This window comes from Ahaetulla prasina, chromosome 7 (genome assembly GCF_028640845.1).
Source record: "Ahaetulla prasina isolate Xishuangbanna chromosome 7, ASM2864084v1, whole genome shotgun sequence".
Lineage (NCBI taxonomy): Eukaryota > Metazoa > Chordata > Lepidosauria > Squamata > Colubridae > Ahaetulla > Ahaetulla prasina.
In genome coordinates, this window is record NC_080545.1 from 5077757 (window position 1) to 5105587 (window position 27831).

Here is a 27831-nt window from a genome sequence, read left to right on the forward strand (position 1 = left end):
TCTTGGCCAAGTGTGATTGGACCCACAAGGAATTTGTCTTGGTGCTTATGCTCTCAGTGTACATAAAAGAAAAAATATGTTCATCAAGAATCATAAGGTACAACACTTAATGATGGACATAGGGTACAAATAAGCAATCATGAAACAATATCAATATAAATCGTGGGTGTGGCTTGGTGGGCATGGCAGGGGAAGGATACTGTAAAATCTCCATTCCCACCCCACTCTAGGGGAAGGATACTGCAAAATCCCCATTTCCTCCAAATCAGCTGGGACTTGGGAGGCAGAGAATAGATGGGGGCGGGGCCAGTCAGAATTTTTACTACCGGTTCTCCGAACTACTCAAAATTTCCGCTACCGGTTCTCCAGAACTGGTCAGAACCTGCTGAAATCCACCTCCGACGTGGAGGCCTTGGCAGACTGTTGCAGGATGCCGGGGGGGACTGAAAAGGGGCCGTGTGTGTGGGGGGGTCACACGCATCCCGTTTTGGCTGGCAGAGGCCCCGCAGGCTGGTCCTTTGATATTTGCAGCCCCCACCACAGGCTGGATCTGGCCTGTGGGCCTTGAGTTTGACACCTCTGCTCTAGATCAGGGGTCTCCAACCTTGGCAGCTTTAAGACTTGTGGACTTCAACTCCAGGATTCTGGGAGTTGGAGTCCACAAGTCTTAAAGTTGCCAAGGTTGGAGACCCCTGATCTAAATCGTTGCTCTGCGAGTACCACCATAAAACTCGGTCTAATCAAACAGTTGTCAAAAACTGCTGAGAAAAAAAAGGAATTGCTTTTGTAACTGTCTTGAAATGTCTTAGAACAGTGATTGCATGCCAAAAGCAGGGGGAGCACGGTCGGGTCACACTCGTGTGTGCCCACAGCCATAATTCAATGGGCCTCTGGTGGCTCAGACTGCTAAGACAGTCTGTTATTAACAGCAGTTGCTTGCAATATTGCAGGTTCAAGTCCCACCAGGCCCAAGGTTGACTCAGCCTTCCATCCTTTATAAGGTAGGTAAAATGAGGACCCAGATTGTTGGGGGCAATAAGTTGACTTTGTATATAATATACAAATGGATGAAGACTATTGCTTAACACAGTGTAAGCCGCCCTGAGTCTTCGGAGAAGGGCGGGATATAAATGCAAATAATAAAAAAAATGCCCCTCGCATCCCCGCGTGACCCTCCTGCGTTCCCCCCACTTTTGGCACATGACGGCAAAAAGGTTACTGGTGGACCCGGTAGGCTCTTTTTTCGCCCTCCCCTGGCTCTAGAGGCTTTCTTGGAGCCTGGGGAGGGCAAAAATCAGCCTCCCCCAACCCCCTGAGGCCCTCTGGAGGCCAAAAACAGCCTGTTTTCCTGACTTCCGGTGGTTCCGGAAGGCCCGAAAATCAGCTGGCTGACATGTGCATGCGCGATGGAACTGAGCTAGGGCAATGCTCATGTGCCCACAGATATGGCTTCGTGCCATAGGTTCGCCATCACGGTCTTAGAATGTCATTTAGCAACACCATGACAACAACAACAACAGAAAAGGGAGAAATATAATGGACATTAACTTGACTACATTGGAAGGGACATTCAGCCGAGAAGCCAAGAGTTAATGATCGCTCATTGGTTCCAGGAAATCTTGTGCAAAAAAAAAAAAATGCAACGCCAACGTACAACACCTTTTTCATTTTTTCTTTTGCCCTGCATTCATTTCTCGATACATAATCTATTCGCTTCTCGCTGACATGAGTCAGAAACAATTGGCAGACATTAAAGAGATTGCTCCTAGAAGCATGAAGCTGAAAACACCAGCCTGAAGATGAGGAATGAGACTTCGTCGAAACGTCGCCAAGACACTTCCAATTTTACGCCGGAGAAAACCCGAATAATCAAAGACCTACATACATACCCGCGAAAACCTCAGAAAATATATATATATATATATATTTATATATATATATTTATATATATATATATATATTTATATGTGTGTGTGTGTGTGTTCAAATAATAGACATAATCTCCGCAGACATTTCAGAAACTGCCTAAACTTAGATGGCTCTGCTTCAATGAGATTTTTTTGGGGGGATGGGTTGGTGGAACCAATATGATTTCCATTTCAGCCCCATTGGAATAAAATGTCTGTGCATGTCAGTGGTGTTTTTTTTTTAGAACAGTCAAAATTTACTCTCTTTCAGTGATGGGATTCAAATCATTTAACAACCAATTCTCTGCCCTAATGTTTTCTTCCAACAACCAGTTCGCCAAACTGCTCAGAAAGTTAACAACCGATTCTCCCGAATTGGTGTGAACTGGCTGAATCCCATCACTGCCCTCTTTGCTAGGTGTAATGCATGTACTACCCAATTACCTTCGTTGTCTTTTGTAATTCTGTGACTGTCCCAAGAAACTTCGGGTTACAAGGCCCATTTTCTTTTTCTTTTTTTATATAAAAAGTTTTATTTTCTTTTAATACAAACATTTCGTCTTTCATTAAACGGTGTGTCATCTGGGTACAATTTTTTGTGTCGTAACAGTTAAAACTTACCACCATCTTCATTATTTATAACTATTCTTATATCAATACTAATACTTAATATACCTATTGTTGAAACATTTCTCTTCTTAACTTATTTAACTTTATAATAGTTTATGATACATTGCTTTCATATTTATTCTCTAACCACTGAGAAGATAACTCCCATATATTGTAATAATCAGATTCTTTCTTTCTTTTAATTGCAAGTGTTAATCTGTTCATTTCTGCACATTCTAATATTTTCTTAATCACATTTTCATCTGTAGGGAATGAAATGATCAAAATCTAGAATAGAATAGAATAGAATAGAATAGAATAGAATAGAATAGAATTTTTATTGGCCAAGTGTGATTGGACACACAAGGAATTTGTCTTGGTGCATATGCTCTCAGTGTACATAAAAGAAAATATACCTTCATCAAGGTACAACATTTACAACACAATTGATGGTCAGTATATCAATATAAATCATAAGGATTGCCAGCAACAAGTTATAATCATACAGTCATAAGTGGAAAGAGACTGGTGATGGGAACTATGAGAAGATTAATAGTAGTGCAGATTCAGTAAATAGTTTGACAGTGTTGATGAAATTATTTGTTTAGCAGAGTGATGGCCTTCGGGAAAAAACTGTTCTTGTGTCTAGTTGTTCTGGTGTGCAGTGCTCTATAGTGTCGTTTTGAGGGTAGGAGTTGAAACAGTTCATATCCAGGATGCGAGGGGTCTGTAAATATTTTCACGGCCCTCTTCTTGATTCGTGCAGTATACAGGTCCTCAATGGAAGGCAGGTTGGTTGCAATTATTTTTTCTGCAGTTCTAATGATCCTCTGAAGTCTGTGTTTTTCTTGTTGGGTTGCAGAACCGAACCAGACAGTTACGAAGGTGCAAATGACAGACTCAATAATTCCTCTGTAGAACTGAATCAGCAGCTCCTTGGGCAGTTTGAGCTTACTGAGTTGGCGCAGAAAGAACAGTCTTTGTTGTCCTTTTTTAATGATGTTTTTGCTAGATAATGTCTGTGCTACCCAAATACCTTCATCGTCTTTATAATTTTGCGACTTTCCCAAGAAACTTTGGGTTACAGGGGTCCGTTTTCTTTTTAATCTCTTCTCCTTTTGGGGGCTGTGTTCCTGTTTCGTAATATGGGAATCGCTGCAGCTCGTTAATACCCAACGTTGAATTTAAAACTCCGTAATCACAAGATCAGTGAAACAGCTAGTGATTGTAGCATTCCTAAGTCAACTGCAGGGTTGTCACTTTGTTTTGATCAACGGTTTGGCTACTACACCTTTGTTGTCAATTTGGGAAGACAATAGAATAGAATAGAATAGAATAGAATAGAATAGAATAGAATAGAATAGAATAGAATAGAAAATATGGAGTGGAGTGGAATGGAATGGAATGGAATGGAATGGACTAGACTAGACTAGACTAGACTAGACTAGACTAGACTAGAATAGAATAGAATAGAATAGAATAGGAAAAGGGAATAGTGAATAGAACAGAACAGAATAGAATAGAAAATGTGGAGTGAAGTGGAGTGGAGTGGAGTGGAGTGGAGTGGAGTGGAATGGAATGGAATGGAATAGAATAGAATAGAATAGAATAGAATAGAATAGAATAGAATAGAATAGAATAGAATAGAATAACAGAGTTGGAAGGGACCTTGAAGGTCTTCTAGTCCAACCCCCTGCTTAGGCAGGAAACCCTACACCACTTCAGACAAATGGTTATCCAACATCTTCTTTAAAACTTCCAGTGTTGGAACATTCAACTTCTGGAGGCAAGTTGTTCCACTGGTTAATTGTTCTCACTGTTGGGAAATCTCTCCCTAGTTCTAAGTTGTCGTGTCTTGTCGGAGTTTGAGAAACAATTTTTGGTGCTTAGCTACAGTCTTGCCAAAGCCACAACGGAGGTCTGATTACTCCAGATGCACGCTCATTGCAAACAGACTTAAGTAAGGCCTGATTACGGTTTATACCATTGAGATTTGGGACTGGGGTATTTTTTTGTCTCCGTTTACACTAATTGCCATATCGCTTGGCTTCAAAGGAGAGCTTTCAAAGACATCTCCCAAGATTTTGAGGATTTGGCAAGGACCCCCAGACCTTCTGGTCCATATAAGCAGTGACACAGAGAGGGAGAAACCCAAATATGCTTTTTCAAGAGGCAACTGGACTTTCTGGTTTTTCTTTGATGACCTTTTGCTTCTCATCCAAGAAGCTTCTTCAACTCGATGGTGAGGAATGGAAGGATTTATATTCCTTGCAGACAGCTGGTCATTTGCATCCTTTTAGAGAGTCATTGAGGCCACTTGGAAGTTTATCTGTGTCCTCAGGGTCACATGAGTGGTGCAAATGGGTGTGGAGCCTTCTTGGAACTGTTGAAAGGACCGTATTGTAGACTGGAGATCATCTTCTTCTTCTTCTTCTTCTTCTTCTTCTTCTTCTTCTTCTTCTTCTTCTTCTTCTTCTTCTTCTTCTTCTTCTTCTTCTTCTTCTTCTTCTTCTTCTTCTTCTTCTTCTTCTTCTCCTCCTCCTCCTCCTCCTCCTCCTCTTCTTCTTCTCCTCCTCCTCCTCCTCCTCCTCCTCCTCCCCCCCCCAGCACTGATGATGCTATCTAGTTTGTAATGAAATGTCTGCAAGAAAACCACCAAGCTCAGAGGGCACCAAGGACTCCACATTTCCCTTCCCCACTCCTCCTCCTCCTCCTCCTCCAGCCCCACTCCCCTTTACCTCGATGATGTTACTAGCTGGGTACCAAAAGGTCTTCAAGAAAACCACTAAACTCAGAGAACACCAAGGACCCTACAGTCCTCCTCCTCCTCTTCCTCCTCCTCCTCGTCTGGCCTTCTCCTGTCTACCTTCTCCTTCTCCTCCTCTTCTTCCCCTCTTCACAGCTGCCCACACATCCTTTCCCTCTTCCATTTTCCATTCTTAATTTTATATAAGGGTAAACCTAAAGTGGCAGGCATGGTTACTCTGACCTGTGCAGGCTTTTTTTTTTTTTAACATTTTGGAAAGGGTACAGGAAAGAGAAGTCTAAAAATATCAAGACGTTTTCATTCATGAAACCTTATAGCTCGCCTTTGCTTTGTTCTGCCTTGACATTTAACATAACAATTTTTTTTCACAGCAGGTGGGACTTGTCCTTAGTGGAATAAACTGAAGTTAATTCTTAGCGTGGACTTCGTTGACCTCCTGTTTCCTTTCCTTTCCTTTCCTCTCCTCCTCCTCCTCCTCCTCCTCCTCCTCCTCCTCCTCCTCCTCCTCCTCCTCCTCCTCTTCGTCTTCGTCTTCATCTTCGTCTTCTTCTTTTCCAGCTTGCTTGACATGCCAGATTTTGAAGAATGATGCAAACCATCCGTTCTGGTCAAGCTGGATGGTGTTCTCCTCTTGACCCCACATGTTGTGAAATGTGTAAAATTTCTCTCTCACCTCCTTTCAGGTTTCCACTCTTGGATATTAAGCTTTGCATCCCACGAGAATGACGCCTCAAAGTCTGCAGGTGTTGATTGGAGTGTTTCTTTGCTCTTGCTGTGTAAAAGGATCTTCGCAGCCTCAGCCTCGGGTGTTCTTGACCTTCAATGGTAAGTGCGTGGTTGTAGAATATTGTTCTCCTTGTCATTCTTTTTTCTTTTATTGTCCTTTCCTTTCCTTTCCTTTCCTTTCCTTTCCTTTCCTTTCCTTTCCTTTCCTTTCTTTTCCTTTCCTTTCCTTTCCTTTCCTTCCTTCCTTCCTTCCTTCCTTCCTTCCTTCCTTCCTTCCTTCCCTTCCTTTCCCTTTCCTTTCCTCTTCCTTTCCTTCCCTCTTCCTTCCTTCTTTCCTTTCCTTTCCTTTCCTTTCCCCTCTTCCTTTCCTTTCCTTTCCTTTCCTTTCCTTCCCTTCCCTTCCCTTCCCTTCCCTTCCCTTCCCTTCTTTTATTTTTGTTTCCCTTTCCTTTCTTGTCTTCTTTTATTTCCATTTCTTTCCTTCTTCTATCTTCCTTCCTTTCCTTCTTCTTTTATCTTCCTTTCCTTTCCCTCCCTCTTCCTCTTTATCTCTCCTTTCCTAGTAATAAAACACAGCTTCATCTACCTAATTTCCATATGTGTGTTGGGTTTTTTGTTTTTTTTTTGCTCCTACCAATGTTTATACAGAGTTCTCTCTGAGATTTCAAGCAATGGGTGTTTTGGGTCCTGGCTCTTTTAATGTCCTTGCATGTGATCGGTCTAAACCTCCCTATGTTAATGTGAATGCTTTATTAAGGTATGCAGCGCTGCACTTCAAGCGGCTTTCCTGGGCTGCTTCTCATGTGATGAACTGCTGGAATTACATTTTTGCAGATGACAGATCCATCAGGGCAACGAAATCCTCCAGAGGCAGAATGCAATGCCAACAGTTTCTTCCGATTTTAAAGAGCCATGGCGTTCTTTAGATTTTCAGTTTTCGCAGCTGGCAAATAGGATCACCACCACTGAGCCCGAAAATTATCTTGCCAAGTGAGAAATTTGTTAAGGGAGTTTGGCTCCGTTTTACGAGTTTCCTTGCCCCGTTTGTTAAGTGAATCGCTACGGTTGTTAAATTAGCATCCTGGTTGTTAAGTGAATCTGGATTCCACTTGGTCTTTGCTTGTCTGGAGGTTGCAAAAGGGTGTTGTGACCCAGGTGTGGGTCTACAAGTAGGTAGTAATTAACTTAGTCTGTGGAAAAACAAACTTTATTCAAACAGCTGGGAATTATTTCATTCATTCGTTCAACTCAAAGTAAAACAAATGCCTCCCAACACAAATTCCTCAATTATCTCACAAATCTTAGTCCAATTAGGCAAACTGCCAAAGGCCCTTCCTGGCAAATGTCCAGAAGCCACAAAAACAAAGACGTAGATGAAGACGAAGACAAAGATGAAGCAGAAGACGCAGCTACAATGTTGTTTTCCGGCAAAGCTCAAATGCCGGTGCTGGTCTGTTTTAAGCCTTATGGGAGGGACCAATCATCTCTTGGCCCTACTCCCTCTTTACTTTAGCTGCTCTTGCCTTCTGGCAGCTCTTCTCATGCATGCATTAGGAACAGGCTCCTCCTGTTCCTCTGCCTCACAACTATCAGGCTCTGGAGGCTCTGGAGTCCACACCTCACTTCCCAATGGCCCTGGCCCCACTTCAGCCTCATCGCTGTCCGACTCCATTGCCAGCTCTGCAAGCTGCTGACGGACCACAACAAAGGGGATCACATGACCCTGGGACATTGCAACTTTGATAAGTACAAGTCAGTTGCCAAGTGTCTGAATTTTGATCACGTGACCACGGCAATTCTGTAACGGTTGTAAGTTGAAAAATGGTCATTTTTTTCAGTGCCATCATGACTTCAAACAGCCGCTAAATGAACTTTTATAAGTTAAGGACTACCTGTGCCAAGATATGTTTCAGGATGGAAAAATCTCTTCAGTTGATGTATGGGAAAGAAAATAATTTTCTCTGGATTGTATGCTTGGTGTCCTCAATCCGGGCATCAACTAAGGCCAGTCTTCTGCAATTCATTCTATCTTGCCAGGTACCCTGGAAATACGTGCCATGGAAGTGGCAACCACGTATGCATGGTCCACGTTTCTTTTGCTATCCTTTTACATGAAGTAGTATCAGTGTTAGGAAGTCCAATACATGTGAAGAACGAGTTCCTAACTTTGAATGAAGGATACTGATGATGATGATGGATGATGGATGAATGGATGGATGATGGATGATAAGCATGATGATGGATGGATGATAAGGATGATGGATGGATGGATGGGTGATAAGGATGGATGGATGGATGATAAGGATGATGGATGGATGGATGAAAAGGATGATGGATGGATAAATGATGATGAGGATGGATGGATGGATGGATGGATGGATGGATGATAAGGTGGATGGATGGATGATAAGGATGATGGATGGATGGATGATAAGGATGATGGATGGATGGATGATAAGGATGATGATGGATGGATGGATGGATGGATGGATGGATGGATGGATGATAAGGATGATGGATGGATGGATGATAAGGATGATGGATGGATGGATGGATGATAAGGATGATGGATGGATGGATGATAAGGATGATGGATGGATGGATGGATGGGTGATAAGGATGATGATGGATGGATGATAAGGATGATGGATGGATAGATGATGATGAGGATGGATGGATGGATGATAAGGATGATGGATGGATGGATGGATGGATGATAAGGATGATGGATGGATGGATGGATGGATGGATGATAAGGATGATGGATGGATGGATGATAAGGATGATGATGGATGGATGGATGATAAGGATGATGATGGATGGATGATATGGATGATGATATCCATTCTGTTGTGGCCAACTCTTGACAAGTCTATGGGCCAGGTCTTTCCATATCTTCCAATCTTGCACTACTTCTTTGAGTTCTTCTATGCTCTGGCTGGTGTCAGCTTTGATGGTGTTCAGCTACCATGTTCTTTGGCAACCTAGTTCCCTTTACTGCTAACTCTTCCAAACATAATCGTTTTTTTCCCCAGTGAACAAAGAATGAAGCAGTTTGATTGATGTATGTGTGAAATAGGCCAACTCACTGAGGCCAACTCACCACAGCCAACTCACTGCAGGATAGCTGAACAATTCTATTTCATTATTTAAAATAAATCTTAAAAAATATTTTAATTTTGGACATTCACATTTTATTCTGTCCTTCCTTTTGCATCCTTTCTTTAATGATAGTATTCCACCATTTCTTTGATATTAGTGTAACTCTTGTCCTCTTGTCCTGCACCGAGTAGGCTGTGGCAAGTTGTCCCATGGCCAGTTGGTTGCAGCAAGTTGGCCATGGCGAGTTGGTCATAGTCAGTTGGTCATGGCAAGTTGGCCATGGTGAGTTGACCATCGTCAGTTGACCATGGCAAGGCCATGGTGAGTCAACCATGGCAAGGCCATGGTAAGTTGACCATGGCAAGTTGGTCATGGAGAGTTGGCCATGGTGAGTTGATCATGGCAAGTTGGCCATGGTGAGTTAGCCATGGCAATTTGGCCATGGTGAGTTGGCCATGGTAAGTTGGTCATGGAGAGTTGGTCATGGAGAGTTGGCCACCATGAGTTGGCTGTGATGAGTTGACCAGGGTGAGTTGGTCATGGCAGGTTGGCCATGGAGAATTGGCCATGGTGAGTTGACCATGGCGAGTTTGTCATAGCGAGTTGGCTCTGGTGAGTTGGCCCTGGCGAATTGGCCATGGTGAAATGGCCATGTTAAATTGTCATAGACCAGGAGTCAGTAACCTTAAACACTCAAAGAGCCATGAAGTTCTTAACCGGAAGCCCCTCGTTCAAATCTGGAGCCCACCGGAAGTCCGGTTTCCCCACCTAGAGTCTCCTCTTAGCGTGGCGTCCTTTTTCCTCTACCTGTCCTAACTGAAAGCCTTATCAGTTGTGGAGCTGACTGGACAACCCATCCCTTGCCATAGAGTCTCCTCCTGGTGCGCCGTGCTTTATCTCCCCATAACTGAAAGCTCCTCTCAAAATTGTGGCGGCAACAAGTAGCCGCAGCAAAAGGATGAAAGAGCCACATGCAGCTCCAGAGTTGCGGGTTGCTGACCCCTGTCATAGACCCTCTTGCTTGCTGATCTTGCCAAAACATACGGTCTCCTGACGGGCTGAACAGTGATGTAGAAATGTAACGTCCCCCACAACGCAAAACTTATGCTGTAGAGAGAACGAGATACTTTTAAGCGCCCAAGCCAACTCCGGCGTGGGACAATAGAAGCTGTGTCTGCATTTTTTTTTTTTTGAGCCTGCTTTGCTCACCGTCTGGATCTATTTATGCACATTGCTCTATCTCCCGAAGAGTTTGCAAATCTTCCTGCTCCCTTTTTTTGTCATCTTCTATAATAATAAGGGTCTGTGACTGCTAACCGTCAGCCTCTTTCTTGCCAGAAGATCTGAGACAGAACGTGGGCGTGGGGCCAGGAAGCTGTCATTGGGACGGTCAGTTTTCCGTTATCGCGTAAGCGCTTGGTACCCCTCGGCTTTCAGGGAAAATAATGTGTGAGGTTAGCCAATAGAGTTTCCATTTGAATTTCATTCCCTGCCTGCAAATATATATATATATATATTCCAAGGCATGTTAGGAATTAACTCTGATTACTAAATTTGAGCAGATCTTTCAAAGCGCTCAGTGCCAAAGACACAGAGCAGTCCTTTTAAACTGATGACTTGGTAAGTGGAATGAAAGCATGTGCGTCAAGCTGAGTTTGTAGACAGAAACAAGAGTGAAGGAAGAAAAAAAAAAGAACCCATTGAAAGGTAATATAAAAAGAAATACAAGAGGACCATGGGGGGGGGGGAGAGAAAAAAACAACACATTCTGCCTGTCAAAGCATCCGGCTTTCCCACCCCCCATTTTAATTAAGGACTGTTTGCTTTCCAGCTGCTACTGTCACCCCGGCGTCTAGAAAGTTATTTTCTTCATTATCCGTCGGTTTTCAAAATTAATCCTGCTGACTTCTCTTGATAGGCATCGCTGGCGGAAACTCAAATGCCTGCCTGCCTCACTTGTTTTTTTTTTAAAAAAAATAGGAGAGCACATCTATCTCTTTCTGTCCTGGTCACTTTTTACCAGTGGCAAGATGGAGAGAGTTTTAACAAACTGCATTACTGTTTGGTGTGGTGGCCACAGCACCTCAGATAGAAAGTCCCTACAGAGAGTGGTGAGGACAACCAAGACGATTATAGAAAGCTCGCTTCTGTTATTCAGGATACTGTTTATAAGTGCTATGGGCTTAGAGCTCGAAGCATCGTCAGAGACCCCCAGACACCTACTTTACGGTCTGTTTCTGTTGCTCTCCTCCGGGAGGAGGTTTCTAAGTATTTCTAGCAGATTCTGTAACTGCTATCATATCCACCCAGTACTTCTTTTCTTTAGACTAGCCATACCCACAATTCCTGCAACCATTCTTTGTATGTTTTAGTCTCCGGGCCTTGAATCATCTTAGCTGCTATTGATTTACCCTGGTCGAGTTTTGAAGACCATATGTTTTTGCAGTGTAATAGTTGCAGGTGGCTCAGGGGCTAGGACGTTGAGCTTGTCGATCGAAAGGTCGGCAGCTCGGCGGTTCGAATCCCTAGTGCTGCCGTGTAATGGGGTGAGCTCCCGTTACTTGTCCCAGCTTCTGCCAACCTAGCAGTTTCAAAAGCACCTAGAAAATGCAAGTAGAAAAAATAGGGACCACCTTTGGTGGGAAGGTAACAGCGTTCTGTGTGCCTTTGGCGTTGAGTCATGCCGGCCACATGACCACGGAGACGTCTTCAGACAGCGCTGGCTCTTCGGCTTTGAAACGGAGATGAGCACCGCCCCCTAGAGTTGGCAACGACTAGCACGTATGTGCGAGGGGAACCTTTACCTTTGCTAGTTGCAGGTTGCAGGACAATTTTTTTTTCTAAAGCCAAATTGAGTGTTACAGAGTAAGTTGTTAGTCTCTAAGTAGAGGGTAATGGATTGGTTTAGGATTGATTCCATGACTTTGCAGGTGACAAAACATAATGAGATTGGACTGTAATGATCAACTAGGTTGGGGTCACCCATCTTTGAAGATAGAGATGACCGGGGCTAGTGACCATAAGTTAAATAAGGAGCTGGTTCCAAAAGATAATTTGTAAATTATGCTAAGTGGTTCTGCTATGGTGGTTGAGAGCTTCTTTAGGAAGTAGGCACATAATCCATCAGGGCCAACCGATAGAGATGGTTTTAGGTTGCGTAGTGCCTTTTCAACGGCATCTTCTGTGAAATTGACATTTATTTATTTATTTAATTTATTTTGTCATACAGTATATATAAGCATAAGCATGAAATAACTATACAATATATAAGCATATATATAAGCGTCAGCATGTAATAACTGGCACGGGTTATTTACGGGACTGCCTGCTGCCACCAATAGCCTCCCATCAACCTGTGCGCTCCCATAGGGAGGGCTCCTCAGGGTGCCGTCAGTCAAACAATGTCGACTGGCGACCCCCAGGGGGAGGGCCTTCTCTGTGGGGGCACCTGCCCTCTGGAATGAGTTGCCTCCAGGGTTACGACAACTCCCTGACCTCCGGACCTTTCGTCGCGAGTTGAAGACGGTTTTGTTCTACCGCGCAGGGCTCCTTGAAATAATAGTAATTTTAATTGGGGTTTATTATAGTTTTATTACTGTTTTTTAAGTTTTAATTCGGCCAAATTGAATTAGTTTTTTAATAGATTTTTAAAATTTTTATATTATATGTATAATTGTTTTTATCTGGCTGTAAACCGCCCTGAGTCCTTTGGGAAAAGGGTGGTATAGAAATCAAATCAAATCAAATCAAATCAAATCAAATCAAATCAAATCAATCAATCAATCAATCAATCAATCAATAACTATATTAATTGGATATAACGAAAGGAAACAATAGGACAGGAACGGTAGGCATGCTGGTGTTCTTATGCACGCCCCTTACAGACCTCTTAGGAATGGGGTGAGGTCAATAGTAGATAGTTTTTGGTTGAAGCTTTGGGGATTTTGGGAAGAGACCACAGAGTCAGATAGTGTGTTCCAAGCATTAACAACTCTGTTACTGAAGTCATATTTTCTGCAATCAAGATTGGAGCTGTTAACATTAAGCTTAAATCTATTGTGTGCTTGTGTATTGTTGTGATTGAAGCTGAAGTAGTCTTCGACAGGAAGGACATTGTAACAGATGATTCTATGAGTTAAACACAGATCCTGTCGAAGGTGGCGAAGTTCTAAGTTTTCTAAATTCAAGATTTCAAGTCTGGTGGCATAAGGTATTTTGTTGTATTCAGAGGAGTGGAGAACTCTTCTTGTAAAATATTTCTGGACACGTTCAATTGTATTGATGTCAGAGATGTGGTATGTGACATGTTGTAGATCGTTGTGAGTAGTTGTGGTACGATTGGGAAATGAGGGGCATGTGCCATTGCTCTACCCATTTATCTAGGAGAGCTAATCCTGATTGGTTTTGGCCAATGCAAAGTGAAGATTAAGATGAAATCAAAGCAGGCGGTTGTTTTGGGTTGATTAAATCATGTGCCTGAAACTCTAACATACACGCACTATGATCTTATTAGTCCAAGTTCTCTCTGCATGATTGAGTCTGCTCCAGTATGAAAACATTCTTCAGCTCGGAAACGTAATAATTGGAGTCTTCTAATTGGTATTATACGTTGCATTTCCATAGTTTTTCTTTTTTTTCTTAAGGAGATTTTACTCCAAGAAGATGGCTTACATTCATGAGAAGATTTTGTTCTCAGTTTTTGGAGAAGAAAAGGAAAAAAAAACCTTTCCTACCCTCAAAACGACGCTATAGAGCACTGCACACCAGAACAACTAGACACAAGGACAGTTTTTTCCCGAAGGCCATCACTCTGCTAAACAAATAATTACCTCAACACTGTCAAACTATTTACTAAATCTGAACTACTATTAATCTTCTTATCGTTCCCATCACCAATCTCTTTCCACTTATGACTGTATGACTATAATCTTGTTGCTGGTATCCTTATGATTTTTATTGATATTGTTTCCTGATTGCTTATTTGTATCCTATGACTATCATTAAGTGTTGTACCTTAAGATTCTTGATGAACATATCTTTTTTTTTTTTATGTACATTGAGAGCATATGCACCAAGACAAATTCCCTGTGTGTCCAATCACACTTGGCCAATAAAAAATTCTGTTCTATTCTGTTCTATTCTATTCTATTCTATTCTATTCTATTCTATTCTATTCTATTCTATTCTATTCAAATGTATACAAATGTTTGATATAAATTTCACCCCTCAAATAAGTACCCAGTGGATAGACTCCAACTTTTTATCACTGCAACTAATTCAAATTGCAGTTGGTGGAACTTTAAAGGAGCTTAAATCTTTTTGGATTGCATCCAAGTCCTTTTTAATATCCTATTAACTTCATTAAAAGCAATTAAAAAGCAGGGAAGAATTAAAGTGTTTTTTTTCCAAGCAACAACCTTTTAAGAAAAGGTTTTAATTTGACCCGTGTGAATCATTCTTTCCTTTTTTGGTATTTACCCTCCAGAAAATGTCTTTTAATCTCCCAAGCAACAGTAATACCGTTTGTTTCCAAACAAGCCTTCTTTGTAATGCTAATGTCACTCTCCAGATCGTAAAACATTCATTCATTAAGTGGGATGCTGTTGTGCAAATGACACTTCAATAGCCGGCTTTCCTTTATCAAACGAAAAAAAGAAAAAATGTCAGGAGTCATTTGTAATTGTCAAACTTTTGTTGCTTCTAAGAAAATCGAAGGAATGATTTTGAAGCGTAAATATAGCCTTTTAGTAGGTAGGAAGAGAGAGAGAGAGAGAGAGAGAGAGAATAGCTAGCTAGCTAGCTAGATAGATAGAGATAGATAATAGATAGATAGATAGATAGATAGATAGATAGATAGATAGATAGATAGATAGATAGATAGATAGATAGATAGATAATAGCTAATAGATGATAGATAGATAGATAGATAGATAGATAGATAGATAGATAATAGCTAAGATAGATAGATAGCTAATAGATAGATAGCTAATAGCTAGCTAGCTAGCTAGATGATAGATAGATAGATAGCTAATAGCTAATAGATAGATAGATAGCTAATAGATAGCTAATAGATAGATAGCTAATATAGATAGATAGATAGATAGATAGATAGATAGATAGATAGATAGATAGATAGATAGATAGATAGATAGATAGATAATAGATAGATAATAGATAGCGAGAGAGAGAGAGAGAGAGACGATAGATAATAGCGAGCTAGCTAGAGATAGATAGATAGATATAGATATATAATAGATGATATAGATATAGATATAGTTATATAGATATTCCTTCAAGATACTTAGTGAACATTACACTGTCTGGGCCAATTTAGTTTATACAAAATCTTGATAACAATGATGATATTAATTAAATATACATAATAATATTATAATATACAAATCTGCATAATTTTATTTTTAATTGAATAAAGAACCTGCCTTTTTGTTGCCCATAGAAAAGATGGTGTACTAGGTAACAGAGTACAATAGTTCATTGAATGACCACTCAAAGTTACAACAGTACTGGAAAATGTGATTTTGTGATCATTTTTCAGTTGCCTTTATAGCATCCCTGTTTTTTTTGTTTTTTGTTTTATTTGAATTTATATCCCGCCCTTCTCCGAAGACTCAGGGCGGCTTACATTGTGTTAAGCAATAGTCTTCATCCATTTGTATATTATGTACAAAGTCAACTTTTATTGCCCCCAACAATCTGGGTCCTCATTTTACCTACCTTATAAAGGATGGAAGGCTGAGTCAACCTTGGGCCTGGTGGGACTTGAACCTGCAGTAATTGCAAGCAGCTGTGTTAATAACAGACAGACTTAGTCTGCTGAGCCACCAGAGGCCCTGTGATTATGTAATCAACATTCAGATGCTTACAACTGGTTCATATTTATGACCATTGCTGGGACCTAAGGTCACGTGATCCCCTTTTGTGACTGGACAAGCAAAGTCAATGGGGAAGCAAGATTCACTTAACAACCAGATTACTAACTCATTAACTGCGGTGATTCACTTAACGGCTATGGCAGGAAAGTTTGCAAAACTCCCTTAGCAACTCTCTCACTTAGCAACAGAGATGTTGGGGCTCAATTTGTGGTCGTCAGTGGAGGAATACCTGTATCTTTCTATTCTTAATGGGCCTTTACTTACTTTTCGGATTGCAAAAATATTGACTTTTGGGAGGTAGTTGATACTTTTCTCATTGAACGTTGGCTCCCTTTCTCTCAGTTTAATCAGCTGAAAAAAATTAAGCTGCGGTTTTAACATTTCCCCTCTTTTCTTGTTTCGTTAATCCTGCTAGAACATCTGGCTCCTTAACACTCATGTTCCTTGGGTTTTAGGGTCATGATGGTGAACTTACGGATGCGTGCCGGAAGTGGCACGCAGAGCCATTTTTCCAGGCACGTGAGCTTTTGCCCAACTCACTTGCAGCTGGGCATGTGTTCTGTCCCCCCTCGCCTCCGTCTGAGCGATGGCTTAATTAGCTGGCACTATCAGCTCTGGCAGCAAACTAGCTAGCGTATGCCAAGTGTCTCTGTTATCTCCCTTGATGCCGATGAGTCAACAAACAAAACTTCAGCTCTAGTCAAGCAGTTGATTTGCCTGCTACGAAGAGGCACAGCAGCTCTCGCTGCCTTTATATCCTGTGGGGTGTGGCTCCATGACTCAGCACTTCCTAGGCCTGCCCCACCCCTGCTTCTGTTGTTCCCACTTCTCCTGCCTACGAAACCTAGGGTCCAGCCAGGCCTGATTGCCATCAGCTGGGTCTAGAGGCGTGGCCTCGTGGAGGGTGGGGAAGAGTCGGGACGGCGGACTCGTTATCTCCTCCACCTGGCGTGCCTCTGGCTCCTGGAGCTGAGCCAGGGAAGCCGGTGCTCCCAAGGTAAGTCCTGATGGCCCTTCCCTCTCACTTTCCGAGTCACTTTCTGGCAGGGGACCAGGCTCGGGGGGCGCAGACACAACAGCATGTGTGCAAGCCCCAGTGCACATGCGGGCAATTCAGGGGACCCAGCTGGTCTTCGGAGCTCTCCAGCGCATGCACGCGAGAGTACTGGCATAGAATTTTTTAAGTGGAAGGAGATGGGTGATGGGAACGATGAGAAGATTAATAGTAGTGCAGACTTAGTAAATAGTTTGACAATGTCGAGGGAATGATTTGTTTAGCAGAGTGATGGCATTCGGGGGAAAAACTGTCCTTGTGTCTAGTTGTTCTGGCGTGCAGTGCTCTGTAGCGTCGTTTTGAGGGTGGGAGTTGAAGCTCACGAAGGAAAAAGATCTTAATCTCTTGCCACGCTCCCAGTGTTGGGATGGTCCACCTCCCACCAGTCAACTGGTCTTCACGTATGTGTCATGCATGCCCATGTATGTGCACATTCACACATGCCCCACACATGCCCGGGCTTGCACACATTCATGCATGTGGGTGTGGCTCTTTCAGTTTGGGCGTGCACGTACACACAGTTTGAACTAATAGATCCCAAATAGTTTCTGGAGATAGTACTCATTTCCCCCCCTCCCTCCCCCCAAGATATTTTTCATATGTATATTCAAGAAAAGAAAAAGAAGGGGTTAATTTGCAGGAGGATTTGCTGGTTTGGAATCCTCGGCACAGGAGGCCCAATTATTTACTTTTATTTAAAAAAAATCACCCAGAGCCTTCGTAGGGAATGGAAGGCGGCGTTCCGAAGCTGAAAAGAAAATTCTCAGCGTCTTCTTACAGTGCTGTTGTATTAGGGCTGCTGAGCCCATATTTTTATTTGAAATTTTCCAACTGTGTTCGGGACTCCTATCGTTCTTTGAGGATGAGATGCCCTGGACTGCTACAAAGACATATGAAGAACGGTTGCAGGAATTGGGTATTTCTAGTCTAACGAAGAGAAGGACTAAGGGGAGACATGATAGCAGTCTTCCAATATCTCAGAGGCTGCCCCAAAGAAGAGGGAGTCAAGCTTTTCTCCAAAGCACCTGAGGGCAGGACAAGAAACAATGAATGGAAACTAATCAAGGAGAGAAGCAACCTGGAAATAGAATAGAATAGAATAGAATAACAGAGCTGGAAGGGACCTTAGAGGCCTTCTAGTCCAACCCCCTGCCCAGGCAGGAAACCCTACACCACTTCAGACAAATGGTTATCCAACATCTTCTTAAAAACTTCCACTGTTGGAGCATTCATAACTTCTGGAGGCAAGTTGTTTCACTGATTCATTGTTCTGTCAGGAAATTTCTCCTTAGTTCTAAGTTGCTTCTCTCCTTGATAAGGTTCCACCCGTTGCTTCTTGTTCTACCCTCAGGTGCTTTGGAGAATAGCTTGACTCCCTCTTCTTTGTGGCAACCCCTGAGATATTGGAACACTGCTATCATGTCTCCCCTAGTCCTTCTTTTCATTAAACTAGACATACCGAGTTCCTGCAACCGTTCTTCATACGTTTTAGCCTCCAGTCCCCTAATCATCTTCGTTGCTGTTCTCTGCACTCTTTCTACAGTCTCAACATCCTTTTTACATCGTGACGTCCAAAATTGAACGCAATATTCCAAGTGTGGCTTTACCAAGGCATTATAAAGTGGTATTAACACTTCACGTGATCTTGATTCTATTCCTGTTTATGCAGCCCAGAACTGTGTTGGCTTTTTTGGCAGCTGCTGCACACGGATGGCTCCTATCTAAATGGTTGTCCACTAGGATTCCACGATCCCTCTCACAGGTACTACTGTTGAGTGAGGTACCACATATACGTGGTACCTTGGAGAACGTGTGAACACTGTTGCTGCCATCTCTACCGAAGGATGGAAAAAATTACCGGAAAACAAATGTCAAATTGACAGGGAAACAACGGACCCACTGTCATTGTATAAAATGACATTTGCAACTCTATTTCTATGAGCAATTAAGCTGTTGCGAAGTAAGAGTTGGCAGTCCTTCAAAAAGCTACTTATCACAGGCCTGATAAGAGCTGGGTTGGCATGAAAAGCTAAACATTGGGTTTATTATTACTTTTTTCCAACCAACAAGAATGTTTTACATTGATTTTGCTGGAAATCCACTTCCTGCTACTACGGATGCTTACATAATTTGAATTTCCAGCATGTTTTTTAAACACATGTAACCTGCAGCTAAGACAAAGGCGGTTAGATTCATAATAGGATGGTATTTTTATTTTATTTCTTTCAGGGAAGGTATTTGGATCTAATGAATGAAATCACATCTGGGTATCACCTGGAAAAAAATCACAACTATAGTTGTCATTTTTTTGATTTTCTTTACTCCATTGGTGAACTTTCTTCTTTTCATTAAACTGGACATACCCAGTTCCTGCAACCGTTCTTCATATGTTTTAGCTTCCAGTCCCCTAATCATCTTTGTTGCTCTTCTCTACACTCTTTCTAGAGTCTCAGCATCTTTTTTTTACATTGTGGGGACCAAAACTGGATGCAGGATTCCAAGTGTGGCCTTACTAAGGCATTATAAAGCAGTAATAACACTTTGTGTGATCTTGTTTTGGTACTTCTGTTCATGCAGCCTAGAACTGTGTTGGCTTGTTTTGATGGCTGCTTGAATCTCCATATCCATGAATCTCCATATTCCTGAGGAAGGGAGGGAGGGAGAGAAGGAGAGAGGGAGAGAGGGAATGGAGGGAGGGAGGGAGGGAGGGAGGAAGGAAGGAAAAAGATAAAGGAGGATAATGGAAGGAGGATGGAAGGAATGAAGGAAAGAGAAGACGGGAGGGAGGGAGGGGAAGGAAAAAACGAAGAGAGGAAGGAAGGAAGGAAGGAGGAGAGAGGAATGGAGGGAGGGAGGAGAGAGGAAGAAGGAAGGAGGAAGGAGGAAGGAAGGGAGGAGAGAGGAAGAAGGAAGGAAAGAGAAAGGAAGGAAGATAACAAGAGGAGAGAAGGAAGGAAGGAGGAGGGAGGGAGGAGAGAGGAATGGAGGGAGGGAGGAGGAGGAGGAGGGAGGAGGAAGGAAAAGATAAAGGAGGATAATGGAAGGAGGATGGAAGAAATGAAGGAAGGAGGAGGAGGGAGGGAGGGAGGAAGGAAAACGAAGAGAGGAAGGAAGGAAGGAAGGAAGACAATGGAAGGAGGAAGGATGAAAGGAACAAAGGAAAGGGAAGAAGGAAGGAGGAAGGAGGGGAAGGAAGGGAGGGAGAGAGGAAGAAAGGAAGGAAAGAGAAAGGGAAGGGAAGATAACAAGAGGAGAGAAGGAAGGGAAGGGAAGAAGGGAGGGAGGAGAGAGGGAATGGAGGGATGGAGGAAGGAAGGAGAAAGGCAAGGGAAGATAATAGAAGGAATGAAGGAAGGAAGGAAGGAAGGAAGGAAGGAAGGAAGGAAGGAAGGAAGGAAGAAGGAAGGAAGGAAGGGAGGGAGGAAGGAGGAGGGAGGAAGGAGGAGGGAGAGAAGGAAGGAGGAGGGAGGAGGAGGAGGGAGGGAGGAGGAAGGAAAAAGAAAAAGGAGGATAATGGAAGGAGGATGGAAGAAATGAAGGAAAGAGAAGACGGGAGGGAGGGAGGGGAAGGAAAAAACGAAGAGAGGAAGGAAGGAAAGAAAGGGAAGGGAAGACAATGGAAGGGAGGAAGGATGAAAGGAACAAAGGAAAGGGAAGAAGGAAGGAGGAAGGAGGGGAAGGAAAGGGAGGGAGAGAGGAAGAAAGGAAGGAAAGAGAAAGGGAAGGGAAGATAACAAGAGGAGAGAAGGAAGGGAAGGGAAGAAGGGAGGGAGGGAGGGAGGGAGGAGAGAGGGAATGGAGGGATGGAGGAAGGAAGGAGAAAGGCAAGGGAAGATAATAGAAGGAAGGAAGGAAGGAAGGAAAGGGAAGGAAGGAAGGAAGGAAGGAAGGAAGGAAGGAAGGAAGGAAGGAAGGAAGGAAGGAAGGGGGAAGGAAAGGAAGGGAGGGAAGGAGGAAGGCAGGCAGGCAGGCAGGCAGGCAGGCAGGAAGGAAGGAAGGAAGGAAGGAAGGAAAGTCATCCACTTCTCCGTTGAGGTCTAACTGGATGTCCAGTAGGTTTCCTTTGAAGCCATTAAGGAGAGACACTCTTGAGCCGGATGAAAGGATTTCTATTTGCGTTTAGAGCTTCAAATTTTGGCTTTTTGCTGGCGGTCAAGAGCCAGGCCCATTTATATCAGTTGCTCTGCGAGAAAGAAGAAAATGTTCTTTATATGGCTGGTTTCCCCCCCCCCCAAAGGTCGTTATATCCAGACAAAGATTGCTTTCTGAGAAGTTGCATGTGACAAATGACGGGAACCCCACAAAAAAATAAAATAATTCAGACTGCTTTTCGGTGGTAACTTTTGTGTTGAAATAAACCCCGTCCAGCCTATTTCTGTGATCTTATTCATGAAAGCCTGAATGCTTTGTAGACATTTAGAGAGGGGAGGGGAATAAAACGGCCTCGAAAGATGCAGTCCAGGGTAGCTCCTTTGTGCCCTCGAGGCCTCGTCTTGTTGACTTCTGCTAACATCAAAACACGCTCTTCAATTAGCTTCGCCCGGGGCCCGCACAATATCACCGTTTGAATTTCAACGCAGGGGTTAGACTTATTCCTCCTCTCCTGGCTCCCTCTGATGTGAATGCATTTCCACTTCAATCGGGGAGGCCCTTGCACAACCTGCGATTGTGCAAGATGGGGGGGGGAGGCACACGTGCTTCACATGTGTTTCTGAATAGACACCGGGGAGGGATTGCTGACGGGGTGAAAGAAACTCACTAGAGTCCAAGAGCATTGGAAAAGCAAGGTGTCGGTGTCCCAGCTAAAAATGGAGGGAGGGCAGGGTTGAGATGGGGGTGGAATACAGATCTAAGTGTCAGAGCCCACTGTAACAACTTTGCCAAAAAGGCATTAAGAGTTGTTAACCTAATCTTGCATAGCTTCTTCTCTGGTCATGTTGTACTACTAACTAGAGCATACAAAACATTTGCTAGACCAATTCTTGAATACAGCTCATCTGTCTGGAACCAGCACTGCATATCGGTCATAAATACAATCGAAAGAGTCCAGAGATATTTCACAAAAAGAGTCCTCCACTCCTCTGCTCGCAATAAAATACCTTATGCCACCAGACTCCAAATTTTGGCCTTCCTTCCTTCCTTCCTTCCTTCCTTCCTTCCTTCCTTCCTTCCTTCCTTCCTTCCTTCCTTCCTTCCTTCCTTCCTTCTTCACTTATTCCCTTCCTCATTATTCTTCCTGGCGGCGCAGTGGTTAGAACTCAGGATTGCAGGTTAATTCTGCCCACTGCCAGGAGTTTGACCCTGATCGGCTCAAGGTTGACTCAGCCTTCCATCCTTTTGAGGTCAGTAAAATGATGACCCAGATTATTGGGGGCAATAGGCTGACTCTGTAAACTGCTTGGAGGGGGCTGTAAAAGCACTGTGAAATGGTATATAAGTGCTATTCCTTCCTTCATCCTTCTTTCATCTATCTTTCTTTTTTTCTTTCTTTCTTTCCTTCCTTCCTTCCTTCCTTCCTTCCTTCCTTCCTTCCTTCCTTTCTTCCTAGAAACAAGAAGAATAGAATTATATTTTCTGTTGTGCAGGTATGTGTTGAACTGGCTCTACTAGTGGCCCCAGCAAATGTTCTTTCTTAGGCTCATGTGTGTCCTCTATCCTCCATTTCTGCTGATGTGGGCAACATGTCCACATGTTTTCCTATCACTGTCCTTTTCCACCCCCATAAATGCTCTTTCACAGAGTTTCTCTCCCCTTTCCTATTGAAGCTGGCACTTCATTTTAATTTCACGTCTAACCCTGGTTGAGGGTGACAAAGGCAATATTTTAACCTAGGCCCCAGGAAGGAAAATTGAAGTTAGAAAAGAGTGAAAAGAAACTGGAATTAAAATTAACCCAAGCTGGGATGAGACCGTTGCAATGGCATCCCCTTTTTCTAGGAACATCCAACCTTCTGGGATTTATTACATAGGACTATTTGCAGCAAAGAGATATTCATTTCCAGTTGATCTTACTTAATCCTGAGAATGGGGATTTAAATTCCAGAGTCACTGAATTGTATTAGCATGATAGAAAGCTCCTGGCAGGTGTTACCTAATTTAATAAATACTGAAGTGTCTGGTTTATGTGTAATAGAGGGAAAGGGAGGAGGAGGAGAAGGAGGAAGAGGAAGAGAAGGAGGAGAAGGAGGAGGAGGAGAAGAAGAGGAGGAGGAAGAAGAGGAAGAAGAAGGAGAAGAAGAAGAGGAGGAGGAGGAGGAGGAAGAGAAGGAGAAGAGGGAGGAGGAGGAGAAGAAGAGGAGGAGGAAGAAGAGAAAGAAGAAGGAGAAGAAGAAGAGGAGAAGGAGGAGGAGGGAGGAAGGGGAGAAAGGAGGAGGAGGAGGAGGAGGAGGAGGAGGAGGAGGAGGAGGAGGAGAAGAAGAAGGAGAAGAAGAAGGAGAAGAAGATGGAGAAGCTCAGAGGGGAAGACTAATAACTTTAGTAATAACTACAGAAGTTGTTTCAATCAGATGAAAAGGTTTAAAGAATAACTGGAATGGCTAACTTGAAGGCTTAAGTAGGGTCATCCCTTCTATTGTTCACAATCATTAATTCTCCTGGTCTGTGTCTTAAAGTAATATAACAAATGAAAATATTAGAATATGCACCAATCGGAGCGGAATAGAGCTGTATGTTTTCTCAGCTGCCCTGTTGCCTTACGCCTTCTTTAGTGGCCCAGAAAGAAGAAAAATAAAGTTGGAAAAAGAGACATTGTGAGCAAGTCAAAAATTCAGTCCAGTTACGCTTGAAAGGAGACAGAAAAAATAGAAAAGGGGAGGGGAAGGGAAGGGAAGGGAATGGAAAGGAGGGGAGGGGAGGGCAAGGCAAGGCAAGGCAGGAAGGAAGGAAAGGAAGGAAGGAAGGAAGGAAGGAAGGAAGGAAGGAAGGAAGGAAGGAAGGAAAAAGGGAAGGGAAGGGAAGGGGAGGGAAGGAAGGAAGGAAGGAAGATGCTTTCCAAGTTGCATTAAAAAGGAGTTTGACAAATTAGACCAGACTCAGTTTATATTTATAAATGGGAAAGAGAGATTGAAAATTCTTATTTTCATTAACGTAAAGAAGTAGGTTGACTCTAGGTCCGTCTGTAAGAGAATGGGATTAATTTCTATTTCCACTTTGACGCCTGGGTGTCAAGGTTTCAATGGAAACTGGGCGATTTGATTTGGATTTAACTATATTAGGTAGCATCTGCAGTGGAATATTGTCCCTTCCTCCCCAAACGGGAACAATCATAAAACTCAAACTATACTTCTTAATGTCAAACTAATTTTCACATTTGCTTTGGTTTCTTCTGTACGCCATATTTTTTCCCCCCTCAAAGCAAGCAACTATTTATTAGCCTAACTTTTCATTGGCCAGAATAGTGTCTTGAATATTGAATCATTTCTCTTTCAGATAAATGCAATAATTTTCCCTCAGGTTTTGTCATTTTATGTGTCTCGATTTATCTAAAATTTCAAGTTAGACTTAACGCCTTCACATTTTGGAACTTCATAGGAAATTCTTGCAAAATCGGTTGCCTATAAAGAAAACCAGTATAAAATGCTGTAGCGTTGGCGCTTGACCCCAGCAAAGCTGGCTAAAATGTACCCAAACCTAAGCCCCAAATGCTGGAAATGCTACCAGCACTAAGGTACCTTCTTTCACGCCTGGTGGTTATGCCCCAAAGCGAAATAGTATTTGACCAAAATACAAGGTTGGCTACACGATTTAATAAATTGCCAAACTGAGTGAAATCCGGAAACATTTCTCCTGGGAATATTAAAAACTAGATTTGATTAAAAAAAAGAAGCAATGGGTGGAAACTGATCAAAGAAAGAAGCAACTTAGAACTAAGGAGAAATTTCCTGACAGTTAGAACAATTAATAAGTGGAACGACTTGCCTGCAGAAGTTGTGAATGCTCCAACACTGGAAATTTTTAAGAAAATGTTGGATAACCATCTGACTGAGATGGTGTAGGGTTTCCTGCCTGGGCAGGGGGTTGGACTAGAAGGCCTCCAAGGTCCCTTCCAACTCTGATGTTATGTTATGTTATGTTAAGATATCTGATCCTACATATACTAACAGCAGCAAGAATTGTGTTCGCGCAATATTGGAAGGAACATAATTTACCACCAGATTATCCAGAAAATATTTGAATGCGCCGAAATGAATAAACTAACCTTAGAATTAAAAGAAAAAGATGATTCGGAATATTATCCAGTTTGGGAAAAAATGGTATAGGTGGATAGACAACAGAAAAAAAAATAGATAATATTCATAAGGAAGTTGAGGATGGATGGATGGATATAAATATATATATATATATATATATATATATATATATATATATATATATATATATATATATATATATATATATATATATATATATATATATATATATATATATATATATATATATATATATATATATATATGTCTTTGGTTGTTTGGGTTTTCTCCCGTGTAAAATTGGAGGTGTCTTGGCGACGTTTCGACGAAGTCTCATTCGTCATCTTCAGGCTTCAGCTTCGTGCTTCTGGGAGCAATGTGTGACTGCAGCTGTTTCTTCCTTTTAACTGCTAGTGGGGGTTTGAACTGATTGGGTGGGAGCTTGGCTGTGCTCTGATTGGATGGGTTTTTTTTGGTGCTCTGATTGGCTGGGGTGTGTCCTGTTTGGGTGGGGGCTTGGTTGTGCTCAGATTAGTCTGAGCTGCAGGGGATTTGAGCTGGTGAGCTGCATAGCTGTTGTTTGGCTTTGTGGTCGTGCTACATCTTCATAGTGGGTGTCAGTCTGCTGCATGAATGGATTGGAGGGGTTTGAAATGGCTAATGTTGCAGCTGCGGTCTGGCTTCTGGTCCTTGGTCGTGCTTCATGATCAGTGTGGGTTTGGGTCTGCTTTCTGGGTGGATGTGTGGTGGTGACATCCTGTGTGGACCTCGTGAGTGTGGGTCTGGTGTCATTCCTCGTGTTAGGGACACGTTTGTCAATAAGGGCAGGTTTCCAAATGGCTGGTAGGCGGAGGTATCATCTCGTTTGTTCATGCTGTGTGGGCGTTTTCTATCTCGATGGCTTCTCTGATTATTCTGTTGTTAAAGTGTTCAGTTTTGGCGATAGTTCTGGTCTTTTAAAGTCAATATCGTGTCCTGTGACTTTAAGGTGTTGGACCAGGGAAGAAGTTGGTTCCTCTTTTTTGACTGAGTTCTTGTGTTCTTCAATGCGTGCACTTATTCTTCTGTTGGTTTGTCCAATGTATGTGGTGGGGCAGGCGGTGCATGGGATTTCATATACTCCTTGATTTTCTAACTCAATTTTGTCTTTGGGGTTTCTTAAGATGGTGGATATTTTTTGGTTTGTGCAGAATGTTGTCTTGATGTTGTGTTTGTGGAGGATCTTGCTGATTCTGTCTGTGGTGCCTTTTATATATGGGAGGAGGGCTGTGCCGTTTTCTTGTTCTGTGTCTTGGATTTTAGTGGGGGGTTCTTTTTGGATTAGTTTGGTAATTTTATTTCTCTGGAATCCATTGGATGTATATATACATATATATCCAACATATATATATCCAACATATATATATATATATATATATATTTGTTTTCTGAGGTTTTCGCGGGTGTTTGTATGTAGGTCTTTGGTTATTCGGGTTTTCTCCCGCGTAAAATTGGAAGTGTCTTGGCGACGTTTCGATGAAGTCTCATTCGTCATCTTCAGGCTTCAGCTTCTTGCTCCCAGAAGCACGAAGCTGAAGCCTGAAGATGACGAATGAGACTTCGTCGAAACGTCGCCAAGACACTTCCAATTTTATGCGGGAGAAAACCCGAATAACCAAAGACCTATATATATATGTGTGTGTGTGTGTGTGTGTGTGTGTGTAAATATGTAGATTTTACTTGAACTGTTAATCTAAAGCATATAAAAGTGACACTGTCTGTTTGACTATGTATTAGAGTTTTGGAAAAGAAAAATTACAATAAAAATTATTTATATATATATAAAAAAGGAAATTCTTGCAATGCACCCAAAGGATTTTGTGCATCCTTAGACAGTGACATGATTGTCGCTAGATTCCAAATCTTTGAATGGAGAGCCAGCCATATGATTCATCCATAAACAGATGGCAATTTCTGGCTGAGCTAGTTTGGATTCCAGAGCTAAACAGGGTCAAACTCAGTTTGTTTGCACTTGGATGAAGTACAGTGGTGGGTTTCATATTATGTTACTACCAGTTCACCACCACCCCTCCCCCGCACGCACACTCACTTCATTTGCATGGGGGTGGGCTCCCGGTTTGCACGCATACCAAATCCTCTGCACATCCTCCCGGCCTTCCATGCATGCGCCCGGCCTCAAAAATGTGCCTAAATAGGATAGCATACAGCCGGGGGCAGATGGATGGGCCCACTTGCGATTTCCGCTACTGGTTCAGGCAAACCGGTCTGAACCGGCTAAATACAAACCTTCGGTTCTACCAGGAAATTCCAGGGTTGTAGCCTAGGCTGAAAAGAATAAAAGAATAAATTTCTCAGAAAACGACAAGGGCAAGCTAGCTCTGTAACTGTTTCCAAGAACACTTTATAGATGTGACTATTGAACCACCAAAAGATGAGTTCCCCTAAAGGAGACTTCATCTTCCATTGCTCAAATAAATCTTCCTAGGCAAATAACAGAATTGGAAAGGACCTTGGAGGTCTTTTAGTCCAACTCCCAAGCAAGAGACCCAGAAAAATGGCTGTCTAGTCTCTTCTTGAAAACCTCC

The 27831-nt window shown here is 42.5% G+C and overlaps 1 protein-coding gene across 1 annotated transcript in view; it reads left to right on the plus strand.

Moving 5' to 3' along the window:
* Window positions 1-27831, plus strand: part of SEMA3C (semaphorin 3C) — a 193347-nt gene that overhangs the window by 9566 nt on the left and 155950 nt on the right. Inside the window, exon 2 of the mRNA XM_058189868.1 lies at window positions 5967-6108. Coding sequence (XP_058045851.1) covers window positions 6006-6108 — 103 coding nt within the window. The 5' untranslated portion in view covers window positions 5967-6005. The remainder of the gene's footprint in view (window positions 1-5966; window positions 6109-27831) is intronic.